Source organism: Emiliania huxleyi (genome assembly GCF_000372725.1).
Source record: "Emiliania huxleyi CCMP1516 chromosome Unknown EMIHUscaffold_180, whole genome shotgun sequence".
Classification (NCBI taxonomy): Eukaryota; Haptophyta; order Isochrysidales; family Noelaerhabdaceae; genus Emiliania; species Emiliania huxleyi.
Window position 1 is genome coordinate 67,485 of NW_005200783.1, and position 13,227 is coordinate 80,711.

Sequence of the window (13,227 nt, forward strand, 5' to 3'; positions counted from 1 at the left end):
AAGAAGAGTGCGACGAGCACGAAGGCGGCCTGCGGGTTCGTCGGTGCCGCGGGTTGGGTAGGGTACCCTACCCCCAAGGGTGTGTGAACCCTGCGAGGAGGAGGGTACCGCGTAGAAGCAGGCCGCTGCGACGTCTCTCGGGGGCTCTCGGCCAATCTCGGGGAGTCTTGCACCGCGTAGAAGCAGACCACGGCGGCCAGGGTGGCGGGAAAGCCGTCCACCCTGGCCAGCAGCCCGCCGAGCGCAGGGCCGACCATGCCTGGAGAGGTGTGGGGGAGGTGTGGGGGAGGTGTGGGGGAGGTGTGGGGGAGGTGTGGGGGAGGTGTGGGGGAGGTGTGGGGAGGTGTGGGGGAGGTGTGGGGGAGGTGTGGGGGAGGTGTGGGGGAGGTGTGGGGGAGATGTGGGGGAGGTGTGGGGGGATGTGGGCGAGATGTGGGCGAGATGTGGGCGAGATGTGGGGGGATGTGCGTGCGTGCGTGCGTGTGTGTGCGTGAGTGCGTGAGTGCGTGTGTGTGTGTGTGTGTGCGTGTGTGTGTGCGTGTGTGTGTGTGTGTGTGTGTGCGTGCGAGCCTGCCACATTCTCGACCGACTCCATCACGCCGTAAAAGCCGCCCAGCTGCTCCTGGGGTGGGGGAGGTGCGGGGAGACGTGGGGAGATGTGGGGGGAGGGACGCGGCCGTAAGAGCCGCCCCGCCGCTCCTTTTGCGCCAGCCGCGAGGCCGCCGTCGTGATTGCGGTGTTCATCACGCCGAGTGCAACCACCTGTTGATCATCCACTCTTTGAATGACGATGGAGAGATGGGCGCTTGCGGTGCTCACCGCCGAGTGCAGAGGAGTGTGAGCCCAGTGCCGTCAGAGAGGACTTGGTCTTGGGCCCTCTGTTATGGCCCCAGACAAGGTTATGGGAGCGGCCATAACAGGTGTTATGGCTGTTATGGCTGGCTGCTCATAAACACCCCATAACACTCACCATCGGCACGTAGCACGCGTAGACGACCCCCACCTGAATAATAATTAACAATAATTAATAATAATTAATAATGGCAAGTAGCACGCGTAGACAACCCCCACCGACTGCGTGTAGAGCGCGAGCGGCCGAGCGCCGCCGAGGACCAGGATGCAGAGGAGCAGCAGCCGAGACACCTCGAGATTCAGCGAGATTCAGCGAGATTCAGCGAGATCCGCCGAGATCCGCCGAGATCCGCCGAGATCCGCACGAGATCCGCCGAGATCCGCCGAGATCCGCACGAGATCCGCCGAGATCTGCCGAGATCCGCCGCGGTTCCGAGCGGCGCCTTGTCGCCGAACGATCGCACGAGCGGCTTCGCGATGAACCCCTGCGAGAGCGCGTAGGTCAGGCCGACAAGCCTGCGGGGTACCACACCTCCAGAGTACCGAATCCAGTGCGGCGGGGAGATGCGGGGAGATGTGGGGAGAGCTTCCGCTTCTAGGGCCCGAGATACGGGGAGATATGGGGAGATGCGGGGAGATCTTCCGCTTCTAGGGCCCGAGAGACGGGGAGATATGGGGAGATGCGGGGAGAGATTCCGCTTCTAGGGCCCGAGATACGGGGAGATATGGGGAGATGTGGGGAGATCTTCCGCTTCTAGGGCCCGAGAGACGGGGAGATATGGGGAGATGTGGGGAGGTGTGGGGAGATGTGGGGAGATCTTCCGCTTCTAGCGAGTGGCGAGATGTGGGGAGGTGTGGGGAGATGCGGGGAGGTGTGGGGAGAGCTTCCGCTTCTAGGGCCCGAGAGACGGGGAGATATGGGGAGATGTGGGGAGGTGTGGGGAGATGCGGGGAGATCTTCCGCTTCTAGGGCCCGAGATACGGGGAGATATGGGGAGATGTGGGGAGATCTTCCGCTTCTAGGGCCCGAGATACGGGGAGATATGGGGAGATGCGGGGAGGTGTGGGGAGATGTGGGGAGATCTTCCGCTTCTAGGCCCCACGAGCCCCATGAACTGCGCGTGGTCGCGCGGCCCAAAGTCGAAGCGCGCCTGGTCCGAGAGGGGTCCGAGAGGGGTCCGAGAGGGGTCCGAGAGGGTTCCGAGAGGGTTCCGAGAGGGGTTCCGAGAGGGTTCCGAAAGGGGTTCCGGAGTACAGGAAGACAGGTTGAAGCGCGCCCGTTCCGAGAAGGTTCCGAGAGGGTTCCGAGAGGGTGCTAGGGCGGAGGTTTAGGTGCAGGGCCACAGGTGGAGGTGTCCCTGCGGGTGAGGGGGTCCTAGAGAGCGGATCCTAGATAGCGCGCCCGTATCGAGACTTGCCAGACATGGGGAGATATGGGGAGATATGGGGAGATAGCGCGCCCGTATCGAGACTTGCCAGACGGGCGCAAACATGTGGAAGGCGAGCGCCATCTTCAGCCGCACCAGCATCAGCAGCTGCGCGCCGCGGAGCTTGAGCACGGGCAGCGAGAGGAAGCCTAGAGAGAGAGGCTCTCCGAGTCCACAAAAGAAACACGCGCCGCGCAGCTGAAGGACGGGTGGAGGGAGGAGAGCCAGTCAGGCCGGCGGAGGACGACCCGCCGCCACCGCCGCCGCGCTGCTGCCTGGAGAGCCTGGAGGGCGTGGGGAGGAGCAGCAGGAAGACGGAGGAGGCGGCGGTGATGGCCGCGGAGAGGAGGAGCGCCTGCCGGTAGCCGGAGACAGAGATAATAACAGTAATATTAGAATAGTAAGAGGAGGAGCGCCCGGCGGTAGTCGGAGACACTACTACCACTACTACTACTACTACTACTACTACTACTACTACTACTACTACTAATCATAATAATAAGAAGGGGAGGAGCGCCCGGCGGTAGTCGGAGATCAGCGCCGACGCGAGGATTGGGCCAACCATGAAGGAGAAGCCGACCGCCATGCCGAGCTTGCCGACGGCGCCGGCCTTGTCGGCGTCGGTGCCGCCCGCCTCGTCGATGTAGTCCGAGAAGAGCGCCTTGCACACCGAGAAGTTCTGGTTGAGCAGCGCGGCCGGGACAACGGCGAGCCTACGTGCTGAATACGCCGACATCAGGGCGGGAGTACGGTACTGTGCAGTGTGTTCAGAGCACCGCGTGAGTACGGCTGAATACGTGTCCTCTCGGGCGCTAGTCGGGGCACATGAAACACGTATTTCGCCTCTAGGGGCGGCGAGCCACATGCCCGTCAGCGAGTCACTACACAGCGAAATGACGATCGAAGCGAGGGAGGCGGCGGTCCCGACCCAGAGCATCGGGACGCGGCCGACGCGGTCCGACGCGCGCCCAATCACCGCCGCGCCGACCAGCGTCAGCGCCGAGCGGAGCGACGTCTGCCCGCCCTGGCACAGCGCGTCACAGCCGAGGGCGTCGCGCCGGACCTGCATGAACGGAAACATGACGGCCATCGCGGTGACGGAGAGGAAGGAGGAGAGCGAGCCGTACAGCACGCCGCGGTGCCGGCCGGCGCCGGCTCTCGCGGCGGAGCCGGCGCCTGCGCTGGTGGCAGTGCCCTCCCTCGCAAAGCGCACGTACAGCAGCGCCGGGAGCAGCCAGCACACGAGCACCGCGAGGAGGGCGGGAGCGAGGCCATCCCACAGCGGTGACTGCACGGGCGGCGGCGGCGGTGGCGGTGGCGGGCTGAGGCGCCGCAGCAGCGCGAGGACGGGCGACGCGAGCGGTCGAAGCTTCATGTAAAACTCTCCGCAATTCAGATTCGGGCTCTGGCCGTGTAGGGGACGCCCGGGCGCACAGTACGTCCGGCCGCACTAGGGGAGTTCGCTCAGGATGTGTGGCAGCTACGTTGGCTGAGTGTCTTGTCTTGTGGTTCTGTGTGTCGCTCCTGTGTGACCGTCACCGCCCGTCTAGCGTCCACCCATACGCCCGCATACTGCGTTGGTGTCCCAGTCGTTGGGTCGGACTGTGTTTCGCCTTCCCATCAATCAAACAGTACCGTAATCTTTCTATCTCCACTTGCGCTTCTCTTAGCCCGCTCGAGCGGCTCACAAACGCCGCGCTGCGATCTCTCTCGTGTTTTTGACATGTGCGTACGTTCTCTCTCTCTCCGCGTAATCTGCCATGAATGTGTGATGAGTAGTAATCTGCAAGGTGGTTTGCGTGGGTGTGTAGTAATCTGCAAGCTGGATTGTGTGTGTGTAGGTAGGTAGGTAGAAAGGTGAAGAACAGCCAGGCTCGGACTGGACACCAACGCGGTATGGGTGGACGCGGGACAGATGATGACGACACGCACGAGCGACACACAGACACAAACAAGCTCACAAGACACACAGCCAGTAATCTGCAAGAGAAAAGCTCAAAAAAAGTAAACTGGAATTTTTTTTTGACGTTGCCCAGATTGCGCCGCATGCTGCTCTCGTTTGAGACCCTCGTGACGCTGTGTATGACGGCCGCCCGCCTGCTGCGCTCGTGCGTTGAGACCCTCGTGGGCTTCGTGTTCTGGCTAGCACTCTGTTTGATTATCCTTCCAGTCATCGTTCTCGTTTCCTCGCCATTTATCGCGCTCGGCCTCTGCAGCTCCGACAGTGGTGTCGGCATGCCTCCCGCCCACCTCGCCTTGGGTCGCCTTCCATATCTGATTCCGATGGTGCTCTTCGTCGACCTGCCAATCGCCGTCTTACTCTTAGCGACATTGCTGTTCGAGCAACTGTTCCTCCGGAATCCCCTCATCCTCGCCGTCTACAGCCTCTGCCGGCGCGCCCCACAGCTCCCGAACCGCGAGCCAACGCTCCCCGACACCGAGGCCGGTCTTCACGCTCGCGAGCGGCCGCGCGCAAACACCAACGACGGCGCCCGCTACCGCGAGGCGCCTTGCGTTGCATCAGCACCTCGAATGGCCGCGGCTCAGAGCACGGACGACGGGGCCCGTTACCGCGAGCACGCCTTCGTCTGGGCTGCCCTCGAGGGCGACGGCGAGAAGGTCCGACCGGGAGACGTGCGGCTGATCAGTCTGAACTGGCTCATTGCGCTGGCAGAGCGGGGCGGCGTGCTCCCGCGGCGGCAGGACCTGCCAGAGGAGGCCTTCTTAAGCTCTGCTCAGCTGAGGCGGATCGAGCAAGGCGCCAGGCGCGGCTTCAACTCCGTCGGACATGAGGAGGCCATTGAGCGATTCATCAAGGAGCCCTCCCTCTCGTCCTTGCTCGGCTGGCTCGCGAGCTTTTTCGGCCGCAAGCGCAACCCCGACGGGCTGCTCCCGATCATCTCCGTCTCCTACTGCTGGCTCGAAGCCGCGCATCCAGATCGGGAGGGCCGCCAGCTCCAGCTGCTCTCCCGCAAGCAGCGGGGCCTCTACGGCGGGCGCGGCCTGCTCGGCGCGTGCCGCGACTACGGCTTCTCGGACATGGTGAGGCGCCTTGCCTATCGCCACTCTCTTCCTCACCGTCACTTCATTCCTGCCTCGCGCAGGGCGTGTTCCTCGACTGGTCCTCGGGCTACCAGAGGGATCCGGCGCTATTTGCCGAGCGGCGCGCGTATGAGGCGAGCCGGTCGGGCGAAGAGAAGGCCGCCTTCGGTCGCATGCTGGAAAACACGATGGTGAGCACACGCCAGCCCGTTTCCCAGCCCGATAGCGCCACAACATGCACCGCTCTCACGGCACGTTGGCCTTACATTCCGCATTAGGACCTCTGGTACGCGCACGCCTCGGTTACTGTCGTGCTGCTCACGCAGCTGCCCGACGAGCTGCCCGCCGGCTTTGACCGGAGCCGGACCTACGACACTCGCGGCTGGACGACATTCGAGCGCTGCTCGGCAGAGCTGGGCGCAAAGCCCTCCTCGCTGGGCTTTGCCAAGTGGAAGCTCGTCATCGACGTCGCCAGCGACGACGGCGGCGCTCAGCGGCGGCTCCCCGCGACTCCGGAGCGCATGGCGACGCTGCTCGCCACTTGCCGCTTCACCAACGGCGCCGACTCGACGACCGTGCTCGCGCTCTACGAAAAGACGGCGAAGGCAGTGCTGGGAACGGTCGAGAAGCTCGACTACACGGGGCTGCCGCTCGTGCGTGGCGACGCGTGGACTAGCCCTGCGCTGCTGGCGGAGGCGCTGAATCATTGCGAGAGCCTCCGGACCCTCGTCGTAGCTGGGAATCGCCTCGACGACGAGGGCGTGGCGGAGCTTGCGGCAGGGCTCGAGGGCGGCGCGCTCCCGGTGCTTGAGGCTCTCTACGTAGCGGCAAACCGCTTCGGCGCGCGCGGCGTCGGCGCGCTCTGCGGCGTGTTCCATCGCGGCGTGGCGCCGGCGCTGCAGACGCTCGACGTCGCTGCCACGCCTATTGGCGACGAGGGGGCAGTGGCGCTAGCTGCGGCTCTGTCGACCGGCAAGCCGTCGCATGGGCTGAGCTTGGCGTTCTGTGACGTGAGCGACGAGGGCGCGATGGCACTCGCGGCTGCCCTCCCGGCCGCGGGTCAGGGATGTCGCGTGAACGCCTTTTTCAATCGGATCGGCCTCGCGGGCCAGGCGGCACTGCTAGATGCACTCGATGCGAAGCACGGGCCGCAGCCGGGGCACGGCATTGCGGTGCTGCAGGTGAACTTGCTTCCCTGGTCGTGCCCGCTCATTCGCGCTTGGGGACGAGGCGGGCGCCGTGTGGCCGAGAGCGGCCGACTCACCATATAATATACGGCAAAGCGCATGGATCAGAAATTCAGATCCCGGGACAGAGCTATACTTTAGCTGTGTGTGTCGTGCATTTTCCTACAAAAAAGAGAGGTGGATTGAGCGCAAAGACCCCAAAGTGCGCTCGAAAGGTCGAACCTACCTCGCAGGCTGGTAAGACAAAAGAGTTGTGTATTTTTTATCTGAAGAATCTATGCCGTTTATCTCACTCACGTTGTGTCCAGGCGTCGCTCCAGCCCAGCACTGCAGCAGACCGGACAGGGGGCGGGTACCGCTCGGAAGCCGCGAGGCACACACGGTCGTCGAAAGGCCGATACACACCCTTGCGTGCACTCAGGCGAAGAGCTCGGGAGGCCAGACTGTGACGCGGGGCAGGTGGCGGCCGGCTCTGGAGACTCGGAACAGAGACCTCTCCGGCGCGGCTAAGGCTCAGGCGGCGAACTCGGGCGTGAGGGCGTCGAGCTCTGTGAGTTTTTCTTCTGGTCGACCGACCTCTTGGTTGGGCTTGCCTATTTCCAGCCTGGCGGTCCAGCTTCGGGCCGCTGCCGCCGCGATGCCCGCAAGCTCAGCTCCCGATGCTTGCTCCACCTCCTCTCGCCGCGCCGGCCGAGGCGACTGGCGCATCCGCTCGCACCGGCGGCGTAGCGGCTGCACGCGAGGCCCAGGCCAAGCCGAGCACTCTCCGCAGCCCGAGCCAGTCGCGGTGGCAGTCGGGCACTGAATTCTTAGCTTCGGTGAGCCGGTGTGTGTGCCAGTCCGCGCCAGTCCGCGCCCTTGTCGTGCCAGTGTGCTGTGAGAGAGCACTTGGAGCACTTGGAGTGCAGTTATCAACCGCACATCCAGGGCCGGGGAGCTCGTAAGAAGCGCACCCAGCGGGCCGGATGATTGGCATCGGGTTGCGGGCAAGAGAGCCCTAGCCCTGGGGGTGCGCGTTCGCAGGGCAAGGGCCGTAAAGTAAACACCGGTCTCCGAGGTTTCCCCTTAACTGCAGAACGCCCCCTCTACTCGGAGCTAACGGACGTCTTGAAGCTAACGGACCCCCCACCACTCGGAGCTAACGGGGTCCGCTTCCAGTATCTGTATCATTCACTTTATGCCACCGTTGCATATCCGGATATGCAACGGTGGCATAAAGTGAATGATACACCGTCGCAAAACTGCATTGGGTCTCGAGTTCGAATCCCGCAGGTCGACTCGGCGCAAAAAACCCAGACGGGCGTTGTCACTGGTTCGAAACCCACCTTAGCGTTCACCTGCTATCCGCCGGTACCCAAACCGGATGCATCTCCGCAGGACGACCCAGGAATGCAGTTTTGCGACGGTGTATCATTCACTTTATGCCACCGTTGCATATCCGGATATGCAACGGTGGCATAAAGTGAATGAGATACACCGTCGCATCGCACCTCTTGAGCGACACTACGTTTCCGCAGCTGGGGATTCTCCGGGTACCCCTCTTGCTCTTGTGCCCGTGCTGGCCGGATTCCTCCTCCGAAAGTTCGATCGGCCCCTCGTGTGCGTTCTCCCGCTGCCACAGCCCCATCGATCGACATCGCTCGCGTCGCGGCCGTCTCGCTGCTCTTCCGCTCCTTCCTCGCTCGTGGAGGAGGGCATCCGCTTGTGGGCGCGAGAGCGCGGCTTCGAGCTGCCGGCCGGCGCAGCCAGTCAGTGTGGGCGAGGGCTGCGCCGTGCCGTGGTTGTGCTTTGCTGCGCTGCTGCGCGAGTTCAACCCGCCAGCAAGGGCTGCGGCAGGCATGCAGCGCAGCGTTTTCATCGACGGCGAGGGGCGGCTCTCGTCGTGCGGCTCGGCCCCGTTCTTCCTTCCCTCGTATTTTTGGAAAGGGAATTTTCCGAGAACTTTCACTGGATTCGTAGAATCTGGACCATCGTTGGTGCTCCCGATCTGATCGAAGGCACCAGCTGTACCCCAACCTCCTCCCCGGCCCACCAAACAGCGACTGACGCCCTCCGCCCCACCTACGCCGCCACAGGATGACCCTCTCGCCGCCAATCGCTGACGCCACCGCTCCGCCGTTTGTCGACGGCCGCAAGGTCCTCTGCAACGGCAAGGTCGAGCCGTGGACCGGCCCAGTGCAGGAGGTGTTTGCACCCATCTTCAAGGTGAGCCCGCCAACCTCACCCACACTCGCACTGCCGCACACGCATCGTGTGCTAGCCTCCGAGCAGCTTCCGTAGCCGTCAAGCGCCACTCTCTCTCTCTCTCTCTCTGCGGCCGCCATAGCGCCACGTCAGCACACACTTCAGTCACAGCCAGCCGCCACCCAGACATCGCCGGTCTCGACTCTCCCTACCCGTGACACACATCTCCTCGCCGCTGCGATTCCGCCCCACCGGCCCACGCCACTCCCCTCGCCACTCACCCCACCTCGGCTGCTCGCCGAGCGTGCACTCGCTCTCAACCGGCTCAACCCGGCGCAGGCGGCCGGCTCGGAGGAGAAGGTGCTCATCGGCTACCAGGCGTGTCCGCCATCTCCCGCTCACCACCCTCTCGCGTCGCCCTCGGGGAGGAGCGGCCCGCTCATGCCCCGCCGCTGCCCTCCTCGCCACCTCAAGCCTCGCCCTCTCAGCCCTCCCCTCTCAGCCCTCCCTCTCCGCTGCTCCCCTTTTCCCCGCGGCAGGCTCGGATGGACGAGGCGGCGTCGCTCAAGGCCCTCGACGCGGCCGTCGCATCGTGGAGCCACGGCCGCGGCGAGCCCCCCTTCCTCTCGGCCGGCGCCCTTCTCGAGGACACGTCCCGGACGCGTCCGAGACACGCCTCTAGGCGAGTGGGCGCTCGCCACGCCAGAACACCGGATTGCCAAGATCGAGGAGCTCGTCAAGGCGCCCACGCCGCCCCCGGCCGCCCCCCTCTCCGCCGTGCGCTGACTCCTGGTACCCAACCCCCACAGGAGCTGAAGACGGTTCGCGAGCAGATTGTGCAGGTCCAAGACCCCCCCCCCCCCCCCCCCCCCGGGAAAAAAAAAAAATTTAATGTTAGGCCCCCCCCCCCCCCCCCCCCCCCCCCCGAGAATCAAACAGCTTAGCTTGAGCCCCCCCCCCCCCCCCCTTCCGAGACTATGGGAAGGGGCAGTCACCCTTTTAGCACAGGAGAGATGGGAGCGCCCCCCGCCCCCACCTGCCCTGCCTAGGCCCACCCACGAGAGCGCGCCCCGGTGACTGCAACACGCAGGTGAGCGAGAAGATGCGGGTCTGGCACGAGGAGCAGTTCGGACCGCTCGTGCCCGTCGTCCCCTTCCGCGAGCTCGACGACGTGTACGCCTACCTCGCGCAGTCCACGTTTGGGCAGCAGGCCTCGGTCTTCGCCGGCGACGTCGTCAAGTGCGCGCCGCTGCTCGACGCCCTCGCAAACTCAGTCGGACGCGTCAACATCAACGCGCAGTGCCAGCGCGGCGTCGAATCCTAGAAGCTCAACACGGAGACTCGCGCCCCGACTAGCGCTCGAGAGGGCACGTACTCCGCTGCATTCCTCGTCTCAGCGTGTGTTCATTGTATTCGTACCCCCTGTGCTCACGCGTCGCTCCGAACACGCGGGGCACGATACCGTCCTCACACCCTCGTATTCGTACTGCAGGCCCCGACTACCTCCCCTTCTCCGGCCGCAAGTCGTCCGCCCTCGGCACCCTTTCGGTCACGGAGGCTCTCAAGACGGGCCACTTCTCGAGGTTAAGACGAAACACGCACCTCATATTTTGTGTGTGTGGACAGGCGCTCAAGACGGTCTCCACCGAGTACGTCGTCGCCACCAAAGACAACGCGATGGGCAAGGCGGGCATGCTCAGCCTGGCGGGCGCACAGTGCAACTGCGTCGCCTCCCTCATCTGAGGCCCGCCGTCCTCCTTGCTCTCCTGTGCGCCCTGCGGGAGCGGGGGCGTCGCTGCGGCCGCACGCGCCCTCGCCTCCGGGCATTTACTTATGACCGCATGACTTGCCCTGTCGCCCCCCCTTCGCCCTCGCCCTCGCCCCGCCCCATTCCGGACGCCGCGCGATCTCGTCGCTCCAACCGCTGGCGAGCCTCTCCGCCCTAGTGCACAGCGCGGAGTTGTTCTGCCCCCATGGAGTTTCGAGCCTCGCATGCGCGTTCAAAGTCCGGATGCGGATCGTGTCGGCGCTCCTCTGCGCACGCACGATCGTGGGCGCCGGTTGCGCCGTATTCGTCTTCCTCAGTCTCGTGTAATATTTCATTGGGTTTGTTTGATTTTCGAGCCGAAAGGGCCTTGACTTCGCCTCGGGTCCATGCCCCCGAAGCCCACCCTGGGTGAATGTAGAAGGTAGCCACAATGGGTTGCATAGTTGGCTCAATTATAGTCGGGATGTAAAGCTCAATTGCACGCGCGCGCACAAACACCCACTCATCCCGCTCGCGCGTGACGGCGAGCTAGAAAGAAAGGGGGACGAGTATGGTGAAGAATAGATGGCGTCTTCGTGGACTCCAGAAGGTGGAGAAGTCACGCAAAGTCCAGGAAGAGTGGGCGCTGCCGAGAAGCTATGCGAGAAGAGAAAGAGCATAGAGAAGCTTATGCGAGAAGAGAATTTCACAACGAAAGGCTCTCGCAAGAGAAAGAGCATAGCACAGTGGCAGGCCAGGCCAAGTAAGCTCCCGTGGGTCGGGAGGGAGGGCGCATCGTTTTGTTTTGCCATCACCAGCAACCGCCTCTGCGGGGTGGTGATGCCCGTCTCCCTAGAAGAGAATTGGGAGAGGCCGATCGCGCCTCGCCACAGCAAGGGTAGAAGCCACGAGGTTAGTCACAGGCGGCGAGCTTGTTGCGTCGCCTTGAACTATCATGGAGAAGCTCGGTCCTGAGATCCCTCGTCAGGCACCGCCCGGCCGAACTTCAGAGTCGCGGTGCTCCTCAAATACCGCTCAAACGCCCACGATGTTGTGGAGGGGACATATGCTGATGATCCTGGCCCGATTGGTTCGCTCAGAAAGCTTCTGGGCGGTCGTCAAGGTTCGCTCCCCGCACACCGGCCCGGAGTTTGGGTACCCTAGACCTATTGCAATGTGTCTCGTTGAGCCATCACTACCGGCCCGCGATATGCGCGAAGCGATCGGATATTGAAAAAGTGACACACATCAAAGCGATAAATCTGTAAGGTTCTGTGAGAAAAGTGACACGCAAACGGAAAGCAGACTACTGTAACATGAGTAGCAAGAGATATGAGACTCTGCATCTGTCTGGACGTCGATGTGCGGTAACTACATGAGTCTCATGCGACGGCACAGCAACGCCGGCTACAGCAAGGCGACGCCGGGAGAGAGCTGTGCGGTCGCCATCATGCCAGCTCCTCCCAGGAAAATTTTTATAAGCCTGCGACTGTACAGAGAGGTAGCACGCCGCGGATCGATGCAATCCTACCACACCCCGTAAAGAGTTGGAACCCAGCCCAAGGCGCGAGACGCAGCGCCGCATTCGCAGGCTGTTTTTGACTGCTTCTCGATTTTGTTTTTGTTTTAAGTCTAGGGGGCCCGGACCCCTCAGAGGCGGCGGGCGACTAGGTCCAGCCCTGGGTGGCGCAGGTTGTGACATTTGGCGATTCCGCGACTTACTGGGCCCCTGAGCCGCTACCCGTGTGCGATATTTTGTGGCCCGGACATGATACTGATAGTAAACGGGTCAGAACCGGCCAAACACAGGCTACAGCCCCACACACGCGCCCGCCATAGCTCCTGGAGAGCATGCGCGAGTGACGCGCTGCAAGCCGCGAGAGTGGCATCAGAGGCAGGAACGACGTGCTCTTGCTGCACCTCGCAGCTGCACCAAGTGTGCTCGCAGTGTATGCCACGGCCACTGCCTGCGGCATTGCTCTCGTGCAGCTAGGCGATGCAGGTCCATCAGCAGGGCTCATCCAATGCGAGCGCACATTGTGCGTAGCCGCGGGCAGGTGGCAGTGCACGGCCGCACACCGGCTGTGGCGGCTCGTATGCCCCCGGCAGTGCTGCTAGTCATCAACTTGCGTATTAGGGCCGCAGCAGACTGCTGCTGTGGCAGCAGCAGCAGCCTGCTGCTGCCTGATTCAGTCAAGCCAGCGGTGCAGCGAGGCGTGCAGAATTCGCGCGGTTTTGTCCCTCCTGAGGCTGAGCGCATTCGAGCCCGTCGACCGGAGTTGGATGGTACCCCGCGTCTCACTGAGACGCGGGGTACTGGCCATGGCCGGAGAACGGTGGCGAGCGGAGCGAGCGACAAAACAACGAGAAAAACACCGATCTGACGATGTCACAAAACGTCAGATCTGCGCCACCCAGGGCTGGACCTAGTCGGGCGGGCGCCCACTCACCCAGAGATCAAAAACGCTCGGCCCGGGCCGACCCCGCGGCCATCGCCGCTGCCGCCGCGTCGTAGCCGGGCGAGCGGAATAGGGCAGCCCTAGAGAGCACCTTGAGGCCGTTCAATAGAGCCCGTTCTTTAGTCGAGAGTCGCTCGCCGGCCGGCGCAGTGCTGCTCTGACCGCTCCGCTGGGCCCCCTCCGGGCCGCCGCCGCGGAGACGTGCACATAGGCAATTGGTATTTTCATATATGAACTTCAAAATAGTATTGGCTAGTCTAATTCTACTCATCACAACTCGCCAGGAACACCCCCACACTATAGGGTCATTGTGAGCCCTGCTAGAGGAC

The 13,227-nt window shown here is 63.4% G+C and overlaps 4 protein-coding genes across 4 annotated transcripts in view; 2 read left to right on the plus strand and 2 right to left on the minus strand.

Moving 5' to 3' along the window:
* Positions 1-176: 176 nt before the first annotated feature.
* Positions 177-3,554, minus strand: EMIHUDRAFT_456411 (hypothetical protein; the record flags this gene model as incomplete). The annotated part of the gene is made up of 12 exons (XM_005783244.1): positions 177-259; positions 571-622; positions 700-758; positions 967-1,003; positions 1,072-1,143; positions 1,296-1,364; positions 1,956-2,003; positions 2,325-2,428; positions 2,538-2,634; positions 2,842-2,992; positions 3,143-3,460; positions 3,529-3,554. Coding segments are annotated over 12 exons (1,116 nt in total), but the record flags the coding sequence as incomplete, so codon positions are not given.
* Positions 3,555-4,325: 771 nt separating this feature from the next.
* EMIHUDRAFT_232274 (hypothetical protein) lies at positions 4,326-6,592 on the plus strand (the record flags this gene model as incomplete). Its single annotated transcript, XM_005783245.1, has 3 exons — positions 4,326-5,321; positions 5,384-5,512; positions 5,600-6,592. 3 exons carry the CDS (start codon positions 4,326-4,328, stop codon positions 6,590-6,592), a joined length of 2,118 nt encoding a protein of 705 aa, XP_005783302.1.
* A 1,337-nt stretch (positions 6,593-7,929) lies between these two features.
* EMIHUDRAFT_456412 (hypothetical protein) lies at positions 7,930-10,815 on the plus strand (the record flags this gene model as incomplete). Its single annotated transcript, XM_005783246.1, has 8 exons — positions 7,930-7,970; positions 8,584-8,713; positions 8,996-9,052; positions 9,232-9,355; positions 9,742-9,931; positions 10,032-10,063; positions 10,185-10,249; positions 10,319-10,815. 8 exons carry the CDS (start codon positions 7,930-7,932, stop codon positions 10,433-10,435), a joined length of 756 nt encoding a protein of 251 aa, XP_005783303.1. The 3' UTR covers positions 10,436-10,815.
* A 2,023-nt stretch (positions 10,816-12,838) lies between these two features.
* EMIHUDRAFT_113005 (hypothetical protein) overlaps positions 12,839-13,227 on the minus strand; it is a gene marked incomplete at both ends in the record, with an annotated part of 6,264 nt that continues 5,875 nt past the window's right edge. Inside the window, one exon of the mRNA XM_005783247.1 lies at positions 12,839-12,865. Coding sequence (XP_005783304.1) covers positions 12,839-12,865 — 27 coding nt within the window. The remainder of the gene's footprint in view (positions 12,866-13,227) is intronic.